Source organism: Haliotis asinina, chromosome 11 (assembly GCF_037392515.1).
Source record: "Haliotis asinina isolate JCU_RB_2024 chromosome 11, JCU_Hal_asi_v2, whole genome shotgun sequence".
Classification (NCBI taxonomy): domain Eukaryota; kingdom Metazoa; phylum Mollusca; class Gastropoda; order Lepetellida; family Haliotidae; genus Haliotis; species Haliotis asinina.
In genome coordinates, this window is record NC_090290.1 from 5,644,916 (window position 1) to 5,669,241 (window position 24,326).

A 24,326-nucleotide genomic window follows, 5' to 3' on the forward strand; every position below is an offset into this window, starting at 1 on the left:
AAGGTAGTATATCGCTCAATATTGCAAATAATAAAATGTGACGGAAGGTGTTCATTATTTTGCAAAATTACCGATCTGTTTACGATGGAAATATCATGAACAACGGTTTACGCCCAATACGATGACGCGAAATGAAGTCATCAAGCCTGACTTCGAAATCCTCTCTAAGGGCAAGGATAGGGCCGCTGAGGATCTGCACCCATGGCGCCACTGTTTCATCAAAGTCCATATTCAGATGCACATGTTCATTAAGGAAAATTCAACATAACAATGAAAAATACGTTACGGGAAGTTAGTGCTGTATGTAAGTCGATAGATCATTTACACCCGTATATATGGAGAACGTATTTATTTGAATATGGGTATGGTAGCACACTCTCCATGCGTACAAGCTCTACAGTTTTCATGCAGTGTTCCTTGTTCACAACCGCGCATAACTCACTACCTCTTTGTCGAAGGAAATTCTAATAGTGGAATTACCAAGGTATGAATATAGCATTACCTTGTGGAATTTGGTAAACTGAAACACAAAAGAAACCTTACACCCGTAATTTTGAACATATTTTGAAAAACCTTGTAGTAAACTTGAAATCTGTGTTCATTATGATATACCAAACACAGAAGCATTTGCCCAAACATACCAAATTTTGTGGTTTTTGCTTTTGATGGATGTTTCTCGAAATTCATGTTTATTAATGACTGCACATACTTTCATTCACTTACTACCTCCAAAACTTGGATAAAACGTGTATTTTGAGAAAAAGTCTATATTCGTCAGGGGGCGAAATTTTTTAATATCGCTCTACAGTAGATTAATTAAGTTAAGAGGAGTTAAAATTTATCTCCTGATATTTATGACATACAAAAACAGCGATGATACGTATTTTTACTCCGACGCATCTGACTTCAGCATATATCATATACAGGTATTATGTCTGCATTGGCGATTGGCGAAACATGGTTTACTTTGCATACGACCCGTGAAGCTCGGGAGTAGAATAGGCCTTCAGCAACCCATGCTTGCCATAAAAGGTGACTAGACTTGTCGAAAGAGGCGAGTAACGGAATCGGGTGGTCTGACTCGCTGACTTTGATGACACGTGTCATCGGTTCCCAGTTGCGCAGATCTATGCTCATATTGTTGATCACTGGATTGTCTGGTGTAGACTTGATTATTTACAGACTTCTGCCATATAGCTGGAATATTGCTGAATGCGGCGTAAGACTCAACTCACTGACATACTCACTACTTTGCTTATACAGTTACTGCCTTTATGCAGTGTTTTGTATGCTGTGTGTATATTTTGCGCGTGCACGTGTGCGTTCATGCGCGTGCGTCTGGTACTTAAACCAGTACTCATGAATTGGTCTTCCGCCACTCATGCTTCTCATGCTAAAGGAATCGGATGATCAAGCTCGCTGACTTGATTGACACATGTCATGGTATTCTAGATGCATAGATCGATGTTCATGCTATTAATCACTGGATTGTCTAGTCGAAAGTCTATTATTTACAGATCTCCTCACATCGATTGTGAGTATTGTCGGCGCTAAATGACAAATTTAACACGTAGTACACTTGAAATGAAGGTGAACATTTTTTTATTACCAATCCGATGTGCAATACAGTATGCATGCTAAATGTACACATGGATATACTGTTGTAGGTATAATAAATACTGATGGTATTTTCATCAACGTGAAACTATGAATTCTCGTGATACTGCATTCTCAATATAGATCAATGTATACGTGGGTCGACATGAAGTAAAGTCTATACGACACAGGCATAGGGGATGTATTCTATAAGAGTCGACTGAAACCTTTGTCGTTGTACCACAAATAAATACATCAATACGTCATTCATAACTCATGGTAAAGGGTTAGACATCAAGCGAGTGAGGAGTATTTAGTTTCTCGGTGTTCATGCCCATTGAACACACATTGCTAAAAATATTTTGTGACTGAAAATATATAGTTATTGAGATGTTCTCCTAGGCATTGTATTCCGGCGCTGATTGTTTTTGGTATTTTAGTGAATGTCATGCAATCAAGAAATTATTGCTGTTCCTTTTCCGTGCCATTAATATCATATATCTTTATAATTTTATCGCAAGTGCAGTAGACCAAGAAAAGGAAATCAGAGCCGCGTTTTGTGATGTAAGTGAAGTTTGGCAAAGTTTGGCACAAAGGTTTTATTCACAAGTGAAGTTTGACAAAATTTGGCACAAAGGTTTTATTCTCAAAAGAAGTTTGGCAAAGTTTGGCACAAAGGTTTTATTCACAAGTGAAGTTTGACAAAGTTTGGCACAAAGGTTTTTATTCACAAAAGAAGTTTGGCAAAGTTTGGCACAAAGGTTTTATTCTCAAAAGAAGTTTGGCAAAGTTTGGCACAAAGGTTTTATTCACAAGTGAAGTTTGACAAAGTTTGGCGCAAAGGTCTTATTCACAAACTTCATACTTATGGTATATGGGGAGAACTTTTGAAATGGTTTGAAAGTTATTTAGATGATAGAAAGTGGAATAAATGGCTATTGTTGAGGTATGAAATCTGTGGAAGCTGGTGGACCCCAGGGTTCCGTTGTAGGACCGCTTCTGTTCATCAGTTACATTAAAGACACTTTAGACGAAGTAGCATTCGCCTCTTTGCTGATGATGCATCAACATATGTTATCATAAACGATCATATTACGGCAGTCACAGTTTAAATCAATGATTTGACAAAAAAAACAAAAAAACAAAACAAAACAAAACAAAAAAAAAACCACCAACAAAAAAAATTCAGTCTTTGCTACAAAGTGGCAGGTAAGTTTTAATCCTAGTTAGTGTGAATGAAAATTTAACATTCCCGATGATAAACTGTGTGAGAGGTTTGAAATATTGTTTATCTGTTTATCTCGGAAAACGTTAAATACTTTATATAACTCTTCTGTCTTACCAGGGTTTTACTACTGCTGTGATACACGGGATAACTGTACGATTGAAAAGGCGATTCTGCTGGAAACTGTTCATTTAGATGTATTTAGAGCTGTACAAGAGCGATTCATCAGTAGTCAGGAGAAAATATACAGTTTTATAGAATCAATAATAATACGGTGAAACAAAGACGATGTCATTTTAAACGCATAACTTTATACAGCATGTACTCGTATCACCGTATGACTCCTGATTATCTGATCGATCTTGCACCAGGTAGAGCATTTCAACAAAGCAGCTATAGTCTTACAGAGTGTACTTCCATTCAAACTACCATTCTAGAACGCAAAGCTTTTCTCCCTTACTTTTACCGAGAGCGATTATATCGTGGAATTCACTATCCCCGAAACAGTTTAAAACCATAATAAATCCAATTAAATGTGTATATTTTTATATTCAAGGATGCGATTTGAAGACTACTTTATACAGTAACGGCGCATTGAATAACTCAACAAACAGCGATATTCTCTACTCATTACACCAGTACATTTCCAAAAGTAAACCCTTCCAGTGATTATCTCCATTGTATGTATACACGGTGTGAGCTAGGTTTTACATAACTTGTTTTGCAGCGGCGGCTAATTTCGTTGCTAGGCATTACCAACAACACAGCCAAGATATTTATTGTTCAATCATTTATCTTAGTGTTCATTTGTCTCAGTATTATTATTTTCTTGACAGATTACTAGTATTTCAATTATGTAGCTATCTGCTTAGGAACAGTGTAATGGTGCCTTGTTTGTATAAGCTACTAGGCTTGTTCGTCTTTTCAGGGTTCTGATTGACGGAATAACAATATGTTTAAACCATATATTCACACAAAGCCAGTGAGTTTTCGAACCCAGATGACGTATGTATTGCTTGTGTGTGAGTTTTTTGTGATAAAAGGAATTCAATAGAATCTTGTGTAAAACGTACACTTCCCATCAAAGGTTTAGACTCGCTAATGTGAAAATATCCACTTACTTCACGTAAGTGTTCTAAACTACGTTTTGCAAAATATTCCACACTGTTTAAAATTACCGTTCACACGTAAACGGATGTTTTGTAAAACAAACGTTGGACGTTGACAGATTATTGTCGTGAGTCCCATAAATGATAAAACTAGGTAGAAATTGGCGCATTCTTAACAAAGCTCTACATCAAAATGCACAAATGCACATGCTTTTCAGCAATGCATACACATAACCTGTAGTGAGAATTTTAACTGAGTCTAATACTTTTGATGTGAAGTATATATTACTGTCCGATCTAAAATTGCAGCCTACATCTCAGTTCCTTCACGCATCATGGATATTCTATACTAGGTGTAAATATATACGAAATAGTTCTGTTCATACTGTTCGTGACCAATTCGTTTTATTCCTGAAAGTATCGTGTGATAACGAATGGATAGATTTAGGACTTTTGGTTAGTGTTACCCACCCTTGGCGTAATCGGGTCATTCTTGATGAAAAATGGAAATCGAAAGAAGGCCTGAAAATTTGAGTTTGCAGGATAGAAAAAATGTCATACGTGTAAATGTACCCCTGATACTAAGCACCAGTTAATGTATATATGATCGATTGCTCGGAGCCACAGTGCGTGTTTTGTGCGTAACTTCCTGTCCTGCGCAGAAACTGGGTGTTTCAAACCTTCCCATAGCCAGACCGCCGACCACATGTAAACGTTAGGATGAACCCGTCCTGTAAAGTGAGTGAGTAGTTAGTGAGTGAGTGAGCGAATGAATGAGGTTAGGCTTTCGCAGCATTATATGTAGTATTATAACAGTATCATGCGGGGACGCCTGAAATGGACTTCCTACGTATTTCCATATCAGGGATCGAACCCGGGTTTTAGACGTGATGACGAACGTTTCAACCTCCGGACTGTCCCCAAGAAGATTGGATTGAAACCAAAAATAGTAGGTATGAAGCATAAAGGGTAGGTATGACACAACTCTTTCGTTGCACTGAAAGGCAAGAACTGGTCATTTTGGGCGTTCTCTCGTTATTTGTTCTGCCTGTCTACATGTCAACGAAGAGGAACAATGTCTTTATTGCATTTAGATGCGACGTGTCGGCGTAGACGCTGACGCCGATTTCAAGCAAATGTCAGCGTCTACACCGAGCATCGCATTTATTGCAGTAACGAAATAATTATTGTCTGTGCATGAAAAAATTTCCTCTTCGTTGTACCAGCTTCCCAGATCTGTCCACCATGGATGACAAAACGAGGTCAAGGAATTTCGTAGTTAGAACAAAATATAAACTGTAACATTATGAAGACTGATGTTTGAATACCAGTTACTTACCCGTATGAGACCTGGTAGCGCCGACCATAGGTTGTAGTTCGGTACCATCTCTCTTCCTGATGCCTTACGCACAAAGGTTTGGAACCCCAGGCCCCCTAAGATGTATAGGAACGCTAAAGCAAAAAAACTGCAAAAGATTGTTAAGACCCACGTCAATAAATGCTAAGGATAATTTGGCATTTTGGTCATAAATATTATAGTTTTTTCGTCACATGTGAAATGTGTGCGAGTATGGTTATACGGCGCTTTTCGCAATATTCCAGCAATATCACGGCGGGGACACCAGAAATGGGCTCCATATATGGTACTCAAGTGGGGAATCGAACCCGGGTTTCAGTGTGGCGAGCGAACGCTATGACTAGGTTACCCCACCATCCGTGTGATTGATACCATGAGCAACGAACGAATACACCGGAGCATCATCAAACAATATCAACATCGGGTTTTCGAGTCAAGCCAAGAATGTAACTCGCGGGCAAAAAGCATCTATCGGGATTGGGTCAAGGTCGCTGATTGGTTTGTTGCATACTGTTGCATCCCCACTGCCTAGATCGATGCTCATGATATCAGTTATTGAACTGTCTGGCTGTGATTATTTACAAACCGCCATGAGTACTGCATAAAACAAGCATTCAAACATGCAAGCACGCAAGCAATCAAGCAAACAAACAAACAAGTCGCGGGTTACCATGGATACCCCAGTCAGACACAATGGACTGCCAATAAGCTCAATAAGCTGACTTGTACTTATATTTCCTCTGGGGTCCATTCCTAGGGTCCCCAAGTTATTGCTGGAATGTTGCTAAAAGCGGCGTAAAACCATACTCGCTCACACACTGTATTTTCTTAGCTGCCAAAGGCCAGGCAGGGTAACAACAAGTACACTGAGGCCTGGGACTGAATTACCAACCCTCGACTGCGACTGGGTACCAATGACATGCATCAACCAAGACAGATAGCCTGACCACCCGATCCCGTTAGTCGCCTGTCACGACAAGCATAGTCGCCTTTTATGGCAAGCATGGGTTGCTGAAGGCCTATTCTACCCCGAACCTTCGCGGGTTAACAAACAAATTAGACAGTGGTAAGACCCACGCACGTACATTATGACAACGATGCTGCCTGCAGACAACCCTCCCCCGCCAGTGTCTCCGGGTTTCGGGCCTGGTCCTGCGTTCGGACAACAGTGCTTGCTAGTCAGCGTGAAGTACTGAAATACACGGATTAACAAGTTTATCGGATCTGTCGAAGATTAATTCTCTTATCGCTGTAATTTGTGTTATCGCTATCGGATTAGGAGCGCCAAGTGACATTTGGTCTTTCATATATTCAGTTGATTTATGAGTAATAATTATTAAATAATAGGGCACACTGCTTCTGATTGTTCACTGCGAGGGCGGCAATACCGGCTGACCCTTCTGACCTTGAAGTCACTTACTAACACACAGGTATTGCTGTTTGTGGAAAATGACACGCTATACATGCATATAACACTGTCTAACATTAGAAACGAATGCTAAACATGTTGGTGTTAAACTTATTTTGGAACTGTATTAGAATCGGCAATTCAAATTTTACGTCTTCTTTTCAACAATTAATTTCAACGACTATTTAGTAAATCGTTTAGAAGTGGAATGCATAAGAAAAGCCAGATTTATGGATGTCAACTTCTGATTCGGACTTATTTTCCTGATGAAGGAGCAAGCATACGCTCCGAAACGTTCATCAGGTGATGACGGCGCAAGCATACGCTCCGAAACGTTCATCAGGTGATGACGGAGCAAGCATACGCTCCGAAACGTTCATCAGGTGATGACGGAGCAAGCATACGCTCCGAAACGTTGTGTTATCCACAATAAAGAAGCTGACATAAATGAATCCGGCTTTTCTTACTACTCAGTAGTTAAGTAGGATTATACTTGTGCAAGATGCACTGGCGTTTTGGGGTCACTACAACTATCCTGAAGTTATTGCAAAGACGAATGTTTTAAAATGTTCGGGGACTGTTCATAATTTATGGCTCGGGGTTGGGGTGATGATTGTAGGGGGTGGTCATCAGTTTTGTTCTGGGGAGGTAGGGGTCATCAATTTTGAACATGAGAATGTTAAAATAGCCTTTGACTGTACATAACATGCAGGGTTGGGTTTGGCCATTTTCCTTGGCCACAAATTTTAAAGGGATCATTCACTTTGCTTTTCCATTAGATCACCTTAGGCGTGACGGCATCCGCAGATCAGAGTTTGTGAATTATCAGTTCGTGAGCTCCACCAAAGATTTGCCTCACTTCGAGCTATTCTCCTACATTTAGCCAGCATGACGAGTGATATGTGACGTGCAGTCCAAACCTACGTCGAACTCTCAAAGAGTGAGATTCAAGGTCACATCAGCAATAAATACTACAACCATATCGTGACGAGAAACTCCGTAGAAATTTTGTCAAACACCGCTGAATAATATAAACAAAATATAAAGAAAACAACGTTATATATTTACAGTGCCGCTTGTCAATACAGGCGTTTTACTTCAGGACGTTTTACCTCGAGTTATGCGACAGTCGACGCAACTGCAGAATAGACTTAATAAGAAATAGGCAGGGACAGAGGTTTAACAGTAGAGTAAGTTCGACACATCAAGTCTCAACCCAACGCTATTCAGCTGTAATACTATGGAACTGACTTACGTATAATGCACTCCCTGGGGGGTTTTCACCGTCAACCGTAAAACTACTCTCAGTGTTTTCATCACATTTGAGAGTTACGTAAGAAGTTCTGAAAATAAACAATACTGATAAAATGCTAGGGCCTGAAACTGATCGTGCTTTACCGATAGATACGTTAATACCTGAGAGTCATTGCTGCAAGAAGATATTTTCACCTTGTGTTGTTTGTAGTGATGCTCAGGAAAGAAAAGTAGATATTCGAACTTTGTCGTGCTTGTGTGGATTCTCAGGAGATACAAGAAGATATTTGCATCCGGTGTAGTTTGAAGTGACGCTCATGAGAGATAAGTAGATATTTCCTCGTTGTGGTGTTTGCACTTATTCACATGAGATACAAGAAAAAATTTTCACCTGATGTATTTTGGAGTGACGCTCAGGTGCGAAAAGTAGGTACACGTATTTGAACTTTGTCGTAAATGTACGGATTCTCCGGAGATACAAGTAGATAATTTCACCTTGTGCAGTTGGAAGTGGCGCTCAGGTGAGAGAAGCAGATAGTTGAACTTTGTTGTGTTTGTATGAATTCTCAGGAGATGCATGTAGATATTTGCACCTGATGTAGTTTTGAGGTGAGATATAAGTACTACTAGCTATTTGCACCTTGTAGTGTTTGTGCGGAATTTTAGAAGATACTATTGGATATTTTCACCTGGTGTAGTTTGAATCGACGCTCAGGTGGGATAAGTTGATAGTTGAATGAACGGATTCTTAGAAGAAACAAGTTGATAGTTTCACCTTTTAGTCTCTGTAGCAACAATCAGATAAATACGTCGATATGTTCAAGTGAGAAGAATATAAATGTTCATTTAGGTGAGTGATAAGTAGATACACTTACCTTTTCGTATCTGTTGTTGCGCTGTATTCTATCTGGAGTCCATTTGTAGGGTCATCTTTGAACTTTGCAGAAGTTTGATCGCCAAGACTGAAGTAATTTGTGAGCTGGTCCGTCTGGCATGCCTGTGCAACAAGAACTGGATCAGCCGAGGCAACGGCAACCCATAAAGTATTCACTATTATCAGTTCGAATCTGATATAACCCTCAATCTTCCATTAATTATATATCCCTTACATAACCAAATAATAAAAGTTCACTCAATGAAACAGTCACATTTACACTTTGAGCGTGTTTTACTGGTAGACCACCTCCGTAATGAAGTGGTATAGAGCGTCCGCCCGTAGAGCGATGTGCCAAACCAAGAGACGTTCAAATATGGTACTTGTTGATCCCTGTCTGGCGCACGGCAATAATGGGTACAACATTGGTCGGTGTGTGAGTGGGGTATTCCTGTTTAACTTTGGCATGGTATCTCAGTTTGCTAGCACTATAAAACCAGCTTAAGTCTGGGCTAGTCCAAACAGCCACACATACACACACTTGCACGTCGTCATCTGAGCGAAACTTTCTTAAGTGCGACGTTAAACGTTGTTTCACCTCACCTCACCTGTTATATTAGTATTCAGGGATATACTTAGCGGCTCGATTAACGTAATTACGCACAGATGTGGGGATGTAGCTATATGGTTTACGGATGACGTAGAAAAAAAGAAATTTCAGAAGTATTAAATCAACACACCCGCACACATGGACTCCCATTGCTAATTGCAAGGTGCTGGTTCGATTTACACCCGCATCTGTAACTAATCCCTTTTAAAGTTGCAACTAAAATTTCGACATAATTTAAGACGTCAACCTTGCCTTTCTGGAATTTAACTGAAGAAAATGCCTGGCCCTCTTTCGTTGGTCTCCTGCAGCAATATCCCAGCTACATGGCGGCGATATGGGAATAATCGAGTCTAGACCCGACAATCCAGTGATCAGCACCATGAGCATATCGACCTACGCAAATGACCCTCACCACCGGATACAGCCACCTCTTTGGAAAAGCATAGGCTTCATGGATCGACTGGGTTTTTAAATGGGGCATGGGTGATCATTAGCTCTGCGCCATAGTTTGTATTGATGTTCACTTTTGTATATTTGAAGGCACCCAACGTTCAGGGATATGACACCAGTTAAGAAATTTCAGCATCCGGTCTGCAACAGAGAGACGTCGACTTCTCGTGATGTTGCAGTGTCTACATTCTCTACGACGACGACGACCCACTTACCGCTACGTTGGTGCACCCGCTGCCCTCGGAGAAGTCGTTGCACGGGTTATAGGAATAGTACCACGTTCCAGTACCGTCGGCTTGGTCGGGATACCTGAGGGAGGATTAACGACAATAGGGTGTTATATGCTGGAATATGGCATTGTTTGACTTTATTCGGTATATCAAGCGAAGAAGAACGAATTCCAGTATTTTGCATTCTTAAATATGGCATTGTTTGACTCTGGAATGTCGACATATACGACAAGGAAGAACAAAAGTCTTCGTTGCCTTGAAGTGTACGCCCTTCCGCTCTGACTGGGTTCGGTATCCCTACTGTTTCGTTTCGAGGTTAAAATACTGCACGTTTGAATTGCTAATGTACGCTTATAGTTTTGCTTTTGCCCTTTTTTCATAAAAAAACATTGTATATTATATGTCACGAATATATGCTAATTGTGTTTTAATTATGTCTATTTTTGGGGTTGCATGCGCTTTAGTTATATGGAGTTTCAGTCAAACTGCATGGTAACACTGTTATGGTTACACTGGTGTTGTTGTTACCTGGTGGGATACTTAAAGCCTAGGTCACATTTCCGCGCTGATGGCATGAGGCGGCCGGTGGCGGGCGTACGGTTATCGCACGATTCTACGGACGCCTGATCATATATCTGTACTGGCTAGTGAACAGTGATCGCTGCGTACCAGATGTCGCCAGTACATCAGTATAACACGCGCAATTCTGGTCAGTTACAAGTCCAGTATTATCCCCACGGTATTTGACAACAATAACGGACAGCAAAAGAAACTTTCCCAAGGTAAGTAACGTAAGGGAAAAATGAAAGATATTTTATTAACCCTATAAATATTTTTTAACTTACTCGGGGTCGGATACTCCATGACCTATTTGAAAACCAGCGGGACAAAAACAGTGAAAGGGCTAGACACAATAGCTAATTAAGTATCATAATTATTCTGTTTGATTAATCTAACGAACGGCGGAGTGATTTTGTAAATACGACTAAGATATGGCGATAACCACTCTCTAGCCATTATCTACATACTATATATATCTTTATTCTGGTCATGTCAGTACATTTGCTCGGTGTTATCGTCACAATGTGTACGGTCATGAGTTGCATTCCTCATCTGTCATATCAGCAAAGGTTCTCGCCCTCGTTGTCACTGTGAATCTCCACATCCTGGTCACATGCAGTCGCTGTACGTCAGTGTAGTATATCGGATATCATCTGATCTTCGTTGCCATAGTAACCGCTATTATTGGCATCCATTGGTCACGTTCTGTGACATTGCAGATTGTGCATCGTTTTGGCTGTTGTCATGGTTCAGTGAGTGGAGATCGTGCTTTTAGCTATTGGTTTGCCAAACTAGGGATAATCTACAACATGTAGTCTCCCTTGCCAAACGCAAGGTCATACACCGCACAATGTGAATATTGTGGAGCTCACTATGGTGTTAAACGATATTCTCAAAACCTGATGCTGGTTTGTTCCTTAACGCCACAGCGGCAGTCGGTAAATAATCGACTCTTTACGAGACAATTCAGTGATGAACAGCATGAGCATCGATTTACGCCACTGAGATGAGCGAGCCCGGCCATCCGATTCCTTTACGACAGGCACGTTTTGCCAAAGAAATTCTAGACATTCACGGGATCGTTCGGGTGCCGGTGAAGGTCCGGGTTAGAATATTGGCCTTCATTAACCTATGATTGTCGTATGATGCTTCTAACAGGATCGGATGGTCAAGCTCGCTGGCTTGGTTGACATTTGTCATCCGTTCCAACTTGCGAGGATCGATGCGCCTGCTGTTTATCGCCGGATTGTCTGGTCCAGACTCGATTATTTGCAGACCGCCGCCATATACCTGGGATATTTGTGAGTGTAAAACTAACTCACTCACTCACGGTCAAGCGAGAGGAACCAACGTAAGGCAAAATGATTAGGTGCTGACCCTACCAGCGACGCCATTAGTCGCCTATTACGACGAGTATGGGTGACTGAAGATCAGTTCTAACCCAGATCTTCTCGAGGTCTGCTGGATCTGCGAGTGCTCTCACCCAAGTATATCCCCACCCCCCCTCCTCCAAAAAAAAGCCAAATAACCAGACTTGATCCATCATCAAAGAGTAGATTGTGAAGTACTTACTTTGCCGTTCCGTCATTTTTACCAAGGGCTTTCAGGTCAATAGTTCCCTTGGAGTTCTTACATGAACAAGAATTGATCTTCGTGCACTCTTCAGACGAACCGGGCGTTATCATATAGGCACAAAAAATCACTATCAGCGTAGAAGCATTCATTTTGGAAGAATCTTCAGTTACACACCATATTCAAACACAAGCGGCGTACAACACTGTCCCTAAACGTGATAATCATGTGACAAGATAATCAGCACCTTCTCGCTAGGTCTCGGGAGACAGTATACCCATATGACTACCCGACGTTATCTGAAGTTTTCCGAATGAACACTTGTCATATGATTACAATGAGCAATGCAGAGTTTATCGTATGTGAACTTGTGTATGAAGATAACTTTAGATAGTGGCACATTCGTGACATTCAACAGTTATCTCCCTTAGATGGGTTATAACTCTTTAGTCATGGAAACACTAAACCGATGAATGTCAGGGTCGTAGATTAGACAAACATGTGATCCGTGTATATTCTGTGTATTCTGTGTATAAGCATGACTTGACAGTAAACAGTTTCCTATTTACAGTATCAGCACTTTTAAATCTTGCTTAATTCTCAGGTCGGGTCAAACGGGGCATAATCGATTGTAAAAGCAACTCTGAGAAACGCTGTTCGCCGTGGGTATTCGCCCGGTAATTTCCCTTAGTCGTATGTTCACATCCAAAATACACAGACCGGGGAGGGATAACATAGTGTTAAAGCGTTGATTTCGCTACGCTTCCAGTGTGTGAAGAATATTTGTGGTGTCCCCTGGATACATTGCTGAAATGTCACTCAGTCAACCAGTCACTAACTCACTCACGCACGCACGTACTCGTTTGCTAACTCACTATCTCACTGATTGACTGATTCGTTCAACCGTTCAGTCACTGACTGACTCACTGACAGACTCACTGACGTACCCACCCACTCACTCACTCACTCCACCAGGCACTCATTCATACACTCACCCATCCACTCGTTCACTCACTCGTCGCTCATTACGTCGTTCACTCACTCACTATCACACTTATTCATTCAATCACTCAAATACCCACCCACCCACTCACTCACCCACTCACTCCTAAACTCAAATAAGGTTAAAGGTCATGTTCATTACAACATTTGCAACGAGGTGTGTGTTCTCGTGCATCTGTTTGTGTTAGTCGACAAGTGGCTTTTCGTCCATGCCTACCCCAATGAGACACAGTACAACATGTATACAGTCTTTGGTGCTCCTTGTTTAATCCCCTTAATGGCGAGCACCAGGCATGGTAATAACAAGTACCAGCGTCCTTTGGTGAGACGGCTTGGGATCGAACAATATGCCTTCTGCCCTCCTGAAAAACGCTCATTCCACTAGAACACACACTCTGTCATTGACGAACACATAATCAGAGCACACGTGTACCGTTCTAGAACTTCCTACTTGACTGCCCATTGGAGATATCTATCTTTCCAACGATATTTTATCGTGGCGTTGTAACTGTCCTATGTAAATATTCTATAACATCATTACGATCAGTTTTTCACATTCTGTATGGAGCGATGGGCTAGTAGTTAACGCGTTAGCTCGTCACGCCGAAGAGGTTCGAGTCTGCGCATTGGTGCAATGTGTGAAGCTGATACTGGTGTCCCCCAGCAGTGATATTGCTGGAATACCTCTAAAAGCGGCGTAAACGCATACTCACTCAATACACTTTGTATAATTCTATTTGCGTTTCAACAAGTGTGTAAGTCACGAACCACGAGTCTAGTTTCAGCCTTGGTCAGCTGAGTACTTTACGTGACTAACTCACAGGACGGACAATTGCTTCAGCACACGGACTTAGTGTCAGCGAACAAGTTGGTATTCAGTCTTATTACTCCGCATTCAGCAATATATATAGCGACGGTGTGGAAGGATGAATGGATGTCCATAGGATATCTTCTCCATTTAGAAGAAGGATGGAAAATTATTCAGTCATCCCCCTAATAACTGAGAAAGCGTAATCCTGAATAGAACATATCTTGAATTTGGTCACTTTCTTAGAGTCATTGTACATCCATATCTTCGGCCATGCGATCCGTGTCAGTTTACGCTTGTCAGCAGGGTAAATAAAGTCTGTTCGACTTCCATTTTTGTGGAATAAGCATCGGTTGAGCAGGTTAGATAGCTGACATTTTGTGTTGGCACTTAGGCGATTAGGTACATGACTGTCGGGGTGTAGCTTTGCCTCAAACCCAAATGGATGTTACTATAATTTGCATATTTCTGAATGTAATTCCAAATATTAGGTATCTTGTGTCTTCCTATGTTGGACCCGTGAAGGTCCGGGTTAATATTGGTCTGATCTGCAGTATCCCTTGCTTGTTGTTAGATGCGACTAACTTGGTTGACACGTCATCGTGTCACTATTGCGTAGATAGATGCTCATAATGATGATCACTGGATTGTCTGGTCCAGACTCGATTATTTACTGACCACCGCAGCATAGCTGGGCAATTTCTGAGCGCGGCGTAAACGTAACCTCATTCACTCACTTACTATGTGAAATAGATCTTGACATATGATCAAACCATGGTATCAAGATGAAAAGTGAGATGTTTTAGTCGTGGCAGGTATTGTACAATCCTTGACACGAGCTACTATGGTTGGTGTGCTGTTTCAATCTCATGCGAGATGATATAACAGCAGGATAACCCATGAACTCTTCAAACCTTATTGTTTGAAGCGAGTAAAAATTCGTTTGGGAGTTTGTCTCTTGTACATGCATTTGGGGGAACTGCCTCCAAAGCCGACACCTGATGAAACCATGCGGTGTGGCCAGTCAATTCGCATCTCCATCCTGGAGCGATTCAAATGAAGCGCAAGTAAAATGTGAAAAAGAACAGAGATTAGAATGCGCTACAGAGTGATGTGGGAGGACTGATGTGGATTAAACACCCACTCACTTCTTTTGTCACGAAGGACACCTTAGTTTGATGGTCCGATCCTCTACATTTACAACGTTGACACCAAGAATGTCCGTGGCACCAATACATTTGGTTCCTCTATCCGACCTGAACTGTTGTACATTTCCTCTGATGGCCATGAATCGACTTTGTGCACTGATACAAAAGCCCTCAACAACCACAATGTCTTAATGCACAACCCTTGTAACAGAAACCTTTCTGCTTTCGAAACTGAAAATAGTCACTCAAAGTGTGTTTACTGTTGTGAAAGGGACATATGCCCAGTTAATTGCTTGTATTCTCAAACATTTGATCTATATCAGTCTTCTTTGCATGAACACGATAGCTGGATGGTTTGGAGGATTTATCCCGCTTTGCCTCTGTATGTTGTACTTGTTTTGAACAACTGGGATCATACAAGAATCTTGGATCATTCTTATGCTTGCTGATCTCACGCAAAAATGTTGTATATATATATACAAATTCTGTGAATGAGGAAAATGGGTTTCGCTCTGGTGCCAGGTAAACATCTGTACCTGAGTTGTAGAATAACATCGCAATAACACCTCTCGGCTCTTCGTACAAACTAAAAAAATACAATCACATTGAACTGGCACAAAAGAGAGGTATCTCTATAATGGCCCGATGGCGTGTACCTTGGTCTTCCAGATCTCGGACGATCTGTTGTCCCAAAGATGTGAAACTTTGCAGTGATGGATGTCATAATGAAGTGACGGAAGTACCTCCGATGGTGTTATGGTAGAGTCGTAACATTCACACACAGTGCAGGTTCACCGCTACAGTACTACATTTTTATACCCATTGAACCGATCTCCTAAATTATTTTCCCGACAACAACGTTGGAAGTACCGAGAGCTTTTCTAGGAATAGAACCACTCGCACACAAAGTCAGCGATCTTACCCACTCAGCCACAACGACATCCACAAAACAGAAGTGGGACAGCTGGTAGTATAAAAACTCCACTGTGTATCCCTCTGACAAGACGACACTGTTCCCACGGAAGAAAACTATGAAAACACAATTCCATTTCAAGAAGAGGTCAAATGGAACCCATGTCATAATTGGGTTTTCGAACCTACACTCTGCGACTCAGGCACCAATTTTTTTGTGGAAAAGGTGTGGTGCTTGAATTGTCTGTATGTGATGAGTGCTCTCTCTCTCTCTCTCTCTCTCTCTCTCTCTCTCTCTCTGTGCGTGCGTGCGTGCGTGTTGGTTAACGTGTTGGTGATATCGATTAAGGTATTGATTAATAACGTTTCAGAGACATTACGTCTTTTCCTCCACGCTGGTGTCAACAGAATATGCAACAAAGTTCCTTTGATTTAGTTTTTAACTTCCGATTTGTCCACAGGTACAGGTTCAGTGTAGTTTCAAGGTGTAACTAGTCTCTGCTTGTCACTGACTTTCGAGGACGAGTTACTCCCGTAGTCGTGTATTGGCGATGGAGAGGTCTTCGTGCCGTTGCCGAAACGGAAGAAGATGTAGAACATCATCATCAACATCACAGTAACCAGGAGAGTCAGCACTGCCCTGGAAATAAATATTACGAAAGGGATGAGGATATAGTTTCGACTAATTGTTCTTTAGAAACGCTAACGAAAGGTAAGGCAACGACGCAATGATAACGGCCGTACGTGTAAACCGTACGCTGTAAACGTGTGGTACCCCTTAGGTTACACTACCACATTACGCACACTCTAATAAAGCCTTATTTATTACACGTTCCTGGACGATACTGCAGTGGATTATGTTTACAGGTGTAATAACACTAAATGTATGACGTTCTAAGAGTAATGACGTCCCAATTATAATGCCCCCGTCTCAATGGTATATAGACCTTGCATGACTCGCGGAAAGCTGAGAGTAACTACACTGTATGCAGATTCTATCAAATTATGTTGGAGAGTATTAATCAGAATACTGAACTTGCTACTGTTAAATACCATTTATATTACACTCATGAACGATTTGGCATCAACTCGCTTTCGCTCGTTTTTACCAAATCATTAACACGTTTAATAAAACTTTATCACCCAAAATATTGTTCTACTGGAAATATTGCTTGTGTGAGATCTAACGATATGTCATAGAGACGTATGATGTCCTGATATCATCAATTGTGACGTCACAATGCTATGACATCGCTGCACTGCAATTCTAATTGTTCAGTACAGTACAGGACATTGTCCGGAGAAGCACATTCTTCATTGAAAACTAACGAAGAGTGTTTTTTTATTATAAACAGAATTTCATGCTCGTGTCTTTTGATATCAAATATGTCAAACTCATTGATAAAAGTAAAGAGTTTCTGATGTTCCTCCGCCGTGATATTGCTAGAATATGGCTAAAAGCGGCGTAAAAACATACTCACTCTCTAATAACTTACAGGCATGAGCTTAAATCCATTAAAGAATCTAACCCACAAAGACTTTGTCTTTTCTCGCAGTCACAATGACGCTTTGATACATAACAACTATGATATATGACGTCACCACTCATTTCTTGTTCGAGCCTCCATACAATTAAAAAGAGAATATAGTTTTACGCCACTTTCAACGTATTCCTGTAATATCGCGGGAACACAGGAAACGAGAAATGGGCTTCAAATTATACCCTTTTTTTGAGAATCGATCCCGGGTCTTTGGCGTATCGAGCGAACGCACTACCCTGCTTACTGGTTCACAGCTGCTTCGGAAGGTTACCATCACTGGTGGAAACAATACGTTTACTTTTTCGGCCAAATATGTCTCAGATCGACTCACAATTAAACAGTGACACAAATGTTCGCAGTGCATCCGTTGAATGTTGTGTGACTAGTCAGCTGAACATATAACTTAAGCGTGTATAATAGTTCCGGAAATAACTTTACTTTGTCATGAGTAGCTGCATAACAAGACGGGTGAGTGAGTAAAAATAGTTCTACGCCACTTTTAGCACTACTCCAGCAATATCACGGCAGCGAACACCAGAAATGGGCTTCACACATTTTACCCATGTCGGAAACTGAACCCGGGTGTTCGGCGTGACGAGCGAACGCTTTAACCACTTGGCTACCCATCGCTCGATAACCAGGTGAGACCAATGAACATTAGTGACACCCTGAACCAGTGAACGTTCACCAGACGGTCTACCCACAACTCCTCACCAATAACTTACAATCAGGAAAGTAGTCATAGTAGGGTTTCAAGCCATCACCACGTAGTGACCATAACAGACAAAGATTGGATATCATCAATACGTTTGAAACGAAACAGTTATATGGGAAAAAGAAAGCGGCTTTATACACAAACCTTTCACATGGTCATTAATACTGAGTGAGTTGAGTGAGTGAGTGAGCTAGTTTTACGCCGCTTTTATTCCAGCAATATCATGGAAAGACTCACCAAAACTGGGCGTCACACACTAACCCATTTGGGGAATCGAACCAGGGTCTTCGGCGTGAATGCTCTAATCACCTGGCTTTCCCACCGCTCCTTATCATGAAGAAGTTTCAAGGCAGATCGCTTGAAGGATAAGAGTACAAGCGAATTCAACATTTCAGATTAGGGGAAAGAATTAAGTGATGCTAGTCTTAAGGTGCTGACAGCCAAAGATCTGGAATTCGGCAATGAAGCAACCGTGCGAAGGGAGACGTTGCCCATGGTGCCTTCATATATGGACAAATATATAGAGGACATATATATAAAGAAGTAAGATACGTACAAAACAACAATCATTAAAGCCCCGAGGGAGTTCATATCAAATAGAGGTTCCGCTGTCGTGGTAGGTGGTGACGGGGTTTTCGCTGTTCCGATAAAGACTGGAGTTGTAGGCCCTTGACCACTTGTGGTGGAGGCCGTAGGTTGAAATGAGGTACTTCCGTTGATCTTCTGTGGGCATGCGTACTTGCTTCTCAGTTCGAGGTACTGTGAAAAAAAGTCATATGAAACACGTTTTGTCGCTTCGTTCTTCATTGTTCATAAAATACCTGTTCTTTTAGCATTAAATGGGTACCCGGTGGGGGGATAGTAACGTGACCGCTAACCTTCTATTGTATCGCTTTGCTTTGCAAATGAGTTTACACCCAGCGTGTCGAAGATGGTCCATTTTAAATGCACACATAATTTATTTTGATTCTGTTGTCAAACATTTTTGTCCCCGTTCCCCGACGAGTCTTTGCTGAAATACTGGTAAAAGCAGCACATAATCCAACTCACTCACTCACTCCAAGCAGGCAAGCTTCTCACGCAGATGTCTGCTCACTGACTTTAGTGAGTGAGTTTAGTTTTACGCTGCATTTAGCAATATTCCAGTAATATCATGGCGGAAGACACCAGAAATGGGCTTCACACATTGTTCCCATGTTGAAAATCGAACCCGGGTCATCGGCGTGACGAGCAAACACAGTATTGTTTTACACTGCATACTGTAATATTACCTCTGTTTGAAGCAATATGTACAAAAGTGAATCTGGACTACAAAATTAATAATATGACATGGTCTTGAGATCAGATGATCCGTCAGTGAAACGAAACCCTTGAGGTTTTTATGATCTTTGTTTCGTTTTTATATTATTTAAAACCACAACCACGTTGACCAAATTCCAGCTTTATGACGGCGGTCTGGAATTGTCAGTCCAGAGCATGGTTCTAAGCAATTTGGACGCGATGCCAGGCACGAATCAAGACAGCGAGCCTGGCTCTTTACGCTTTGCTTGTTGGTTGTTCTCAGAAATATTCTGTATATATGGTCTGTGAGTGATCGAGTCTGGACCAGACAACCCATCCATTGATGTGCGGATTTGCGATACGATGACATCATCATCCAAGTCACCTAGTCTCGATCCCGTTATTTACTCTTTTGACAAGCATGAATTGTGAAGACCAATAATTTACCCGACCCCGAATCTTGGCGGTCTGGGTGGTAGAAAAGTTGACAAAATGTTACATTACTCACAAACTCGCTGAGAAAGTCTGCATCCGGGCGCCTGGTGACGACGCCTTCTTCACCAGCGTCACATGTTAGGATGACGTTACCGGAACTGCAATACGAAATGATGGTTTGTCACGCTTGACACATATGATTTATTAGTTTCAAGAAATATCCTGGCGAAAAAGGTGTTAAAAAATGTCGTTCACGAACAGACTGTACTTCCCCTTCTCCTGTCCAATGAAAAACCCCATATAAATCACGTGACTATCAAACAAAACCATTTGGTACATTTGTATTGCGATAGATATATGCTACAGAGCGTGTTATGTCGTGTTTCCTCTTGTGTTTCGTATGTGTGTGTGCATGTGTGTGTGTGTGCATGTGTGCGTGTGTACGTGTGTGTGTGTGTTGGTCTAGTGGTTAAAGTGCTCGCTCGTCACACCAAATACCCGAGTTCGATTCCACATATGAGTAGAATATGCCGAACCCGCTTCTGGTGTCAAATGGCGTGATATTGCTGGAAAGCTGCAAAAATCGGTGTAAAACTAAACTCAATCACCGTTAACACGGTTTTGATAGTTATTCATAAACACAGGTTCGTGAAGTCAGAATTGTACAGTCGTCCTTTCCGGCATGGATCATTTACTGGATGCGGAAAGTTTTTTCCCTCTCAAATGGCTGTTGGTGTTACTCACAAGTTAGCTCCTCCCCAGTTGGTGTATTGATAAACCTGGCCATATTCTGAGGAAGACACGAACACCAGGCTAGACTGGTTGCCCAGACTCTGACTGGTGGCACCGTTATCCTTTATCTGACACATCTGAAATGTAGAAAAATATTTAGAAAACAGGATCGCTTGAGCTACATTTAAGAGAGTTGAGCCCTTATTCTCGAAACCTAGTAATTCTTAACTTTGATCGTAGCCAGTGTGTTACGAATGGCCTTAAGAAGTTCGTAGAATTCCGAACGTTTCGAGAATAGCTAGCTACTGAAGATGACTTGATCATCAGGTTCAGACTCAATTATTTACACACCTCTGCCATGTAGCTGGAATACAGCGGAGTGCATCGTTAAACAGCAAACAAAGAAACAGCATATAAAATGACATATCCAAACGTCTTTCGGTCTTAAGACGCAATTTTGTATATTGGCATAATGAACAACTATGACGTCATATTTGTGACAGCATGATGAAATACGTTTCTGCAGATGACGGCATAACCTTTGTGACGTTACAAACAATGACATTATGTCGTATTCTAAGGGTGTTTGGGCAATATGACTTCACATAGCTTCAAGCGACTCACGTGTGCAAATATTAGAGAGCTGTTACTGCCGATCTTTCTAACCTAATCGGACTCGGGAAGACCTGGGTTACACGTAACCCATGTTTGTCGTAAGACGCAAGAAACGGGATCAACTGGTAAGGCTCGCTGACTTGGTTGACTGCGTATATCATTGTTCATGCTGTTGACCACTGGATTGTCTAGTCCGGATTTGATTATTTACACTCACTCACTAAGTGCCACGTTAAAAACCGACCAACCATGAAATCTAATCGTTCATATACAAGCGTTATAATCTGTTCTTACTGAATAGTCATGTATGTTCATCTTACTGCAACGTCCTGGCATCCAGCCTCGTCAAATCCATAACAGGGGTTCCAGGAGTAAAACGTCTTTCCGTCGGGGTCGGGGATGTCCCGGAATCTGAAGTATGTGTATAGTTAATGATACATTACAAGGATCTTAGTCGAAATACTACATTAAAGAATTTGCATTACATATTACGGGAAACCAGGTAAAACGATTATATATGTAATGATCAAGACTCATGCAAAACAAAAATAAATAGATAGATATATAAAAAAATAATGTATACAGTATAATCATTGTTTTCCCAAGTCAAGTGTGTTTTGAAATTTTTGAGCGAGTGAATGTGTGTGGGTTTAAGCCGTTTTTAGCAATATACCAGCAATATCCGACCGGGAAATTGGATTTGCCCATTGCAACCAAGTGGGGAATCGAACCAAGCTCTGCATCTGTGTGACGAGCGAGCGCTTCAACCACTTGGGTAACCTCAACAGTAAATAATAAATAAATATATAAATGGAGACTACTCAGGCCTACACTCACCTGGGCGTTCCATCATTGTTTCCAAGGGGGTGAAGATCTATTAACCCGTCAACGTTAACACAGGAACAGGTTGATTTGGGAGCACATGGTTTTAGGGGAAAAACACAGTTTCCATGTTGGAACACACCAAGGACACCTATCATCAATACAGCGCTGAAGGACTTCATCATGGTTGCAGGCTTGAAGTGGCCATAAAGTCCGAGCCGTGGTTTATAAACACGCTTATCTCTGTGACGTGTTCCGGGTGAACTTTGACCTCAACGAACCCTGATACGTGTATCATGTATCTAATGTATATCCACAAGTGGGTGGTAGGATGTGGGCTACAGTACTTGATAAGTCAGTGAACACGTTCGCAATTATGACAATAATAAATAACTTCGCAGTTGAGTACAACACAGGTTTCTGTATGCCGTTTTGAACAATATACATTTGTTAGTGAGGTTTTTAATGAAAATAATGACTCTCCCATTGCTCGTGTCATATTTGTGGATATATCTCCCCATTTACTCTTGCGTTTGTTTCATGTCCCTCTACGCAGAGAGTGACTGAGTGAGTTTAGTTTACGCCGCACTCGGCAATATTCCAGCTATGTGGTGGAGGTCTGTAAATAATCGAGTTTGGACCGCACAATTCTGTGATCAACAACATGAGCATCGATCTGCGCAATTGGGAACCGATGACATGTGTCAACCAAGTCAGCTATCCTGACCACCCGATCCCGTTAGTCGCCTCTTATGACAAGCACAGTCGCCTTTTATGGCAAGCATGGACTGCTGAATGCCTATTCTACCCCGGGACCTTCACGGGTCTCCACGCAGAGAGAAAAAAAAATCATAAAACACTTCAAATGTGGTTATAACATGTTTATATCTCATGAATTTACCTTCACTAAATTAATTATTATATATTAATAATTCATCATTATTCCCATCATCTCAGTAATCAGATGGTCAGTGGGGTTGCATCTTGCTAGACGAATAAGGACTCGATCATCATATTAATATTTGTATTATTAACATATTTAAGACTGTCATAGTTTGGTGACCATCCCTGATTTTCAGTGACCCATCCCACCCAATTGTAAAGTCCCTTACGAAATTCAAGGTCTCAGTAAATCTTTCAAAATGTTTTACAGCTGACATGTGTGAAGATACATGTTTGGACGATGTTGATAGACCACTGTCAGCAATACAACTGGTATATTTGCTGAAAGCAGCATTAAACAACAAACATACATCCGACAGACAGAATCTCTGAATCAGGAAATACTGGTAAAGTGCCCATGATGACCGAGACCTTATTCGTCTAGCAAGATGCAGCCCCACTGACCATGAGATTACTGAGATGATGGGAATTCGTCATTCGTGAACAATCTCCTAGCTACCAACTGGATTTACAACTTTTTATGAATACCACTGAAGCACATGCCAAAGACGAAAGATGGACCGAAAGAGTAGAAGGGACTGCAGTGTCTTTCAGAGTAGGTCAACTCAGTGAGATGTTTTCTCAGAACTGGAATAAAAGGAAACACAATTGGAAAACTCATTTCGACTCAGTCAAAGTCTGACTGCATGAAAAGCTAGTAGTTATTTCCTTTGACAAAGCATCTAATAACATAACCTACAGTCCCGCATATAAGGCCAGTGTGAATTGAGGAAGAAATCTGCCATTCCATATGCTATCAGCTTTTGGCCTAACTCTTAAACCTGAAAACATATCTATCACTCTTTTGAGCTGGATTCCTAAGACAAATAGCAAGCAGTACAAAGAGATATATAATGTCGTGTCCATACAAAGAGATATACAATGGTGGGTCCAGCGAATGTATCACCAAATCCCTGTCTCAGCCACTAACTGTAATCATTGATGCTGTTATATAATTAAGGAAGGACTTTCACGCCATTCACTGAAACTATTTGAGACAAGGACACACATGTGTACAGTCGAGCATTTGCGTACCAGCTCCTTGCTTTGGTTTGTACAATTCACAACTTTGAAGTACAAAAGTACCCGACAACAACTTGAAGTTGAAGGGGAGATGGTTCACAACG

At 41.3% G+C, this 24,326-nt stretch overlaps 2 protein-coding genes across 2 annotated transcripts; both read right to left on the reverse strand.

The window, feature by feature from the left end:
- Positions 1-1,574: 1,574 nt before the first annotated feature.
- LOC137256034 (uncharacterized) lies at positions 1,575-12,569 on the reverse strand. The gene is made up of 7 exons (XM_067793692.1): positions 12,247-12,569; positions 10,099-10,192; positions 8,825-8,946; positions 7,951-8,038; positions 6,373-6,479; positions 5,270-5,396; positions 1,575-4,661 (listed from the first exon to the last, which is right to left on the reverse strand). Exons 1-7 carry the CDS (start codon positions 12,396-12,398, stop codon positions 4,605-4,607), a joined length of 747 nt encoding a protein of 248 aa, XP_067649793.1. The 5' UTR covers positions 12,399-12,569; the 3' UTR covers positions 1,575-4,604.
- A 3,246-nt stretch (positions 12,570-15,815) lies between these two features.
- Positions 15,816-22,561, reverse strand: LOC137256052 (uncharacterized). The gene is made up of 6 exons (XM_067793731.1): positions 22,273-22,561; positions 21,756-21,846; positions 20,833-20,957; positions 20,162-20,246; positions 18,929-19,131; positions 15,816-16,756 (listed from the first exon to the last, which is right to left on the reverse strand). Exons 1-6 carry the CDS (start codon positions 22,440-22,442, stop codon positions 16,597-16,599), a joined length of 834 nt encoding a protein of 277 aa, XP_067649832.1. The 5' UTR covers positions 22,443-22,561; the 3' UTR covers positions 15,816-16,596.
- Between the last annotated feature and the right edge of the window lie 1,765 nt (positions 22,562-24,326).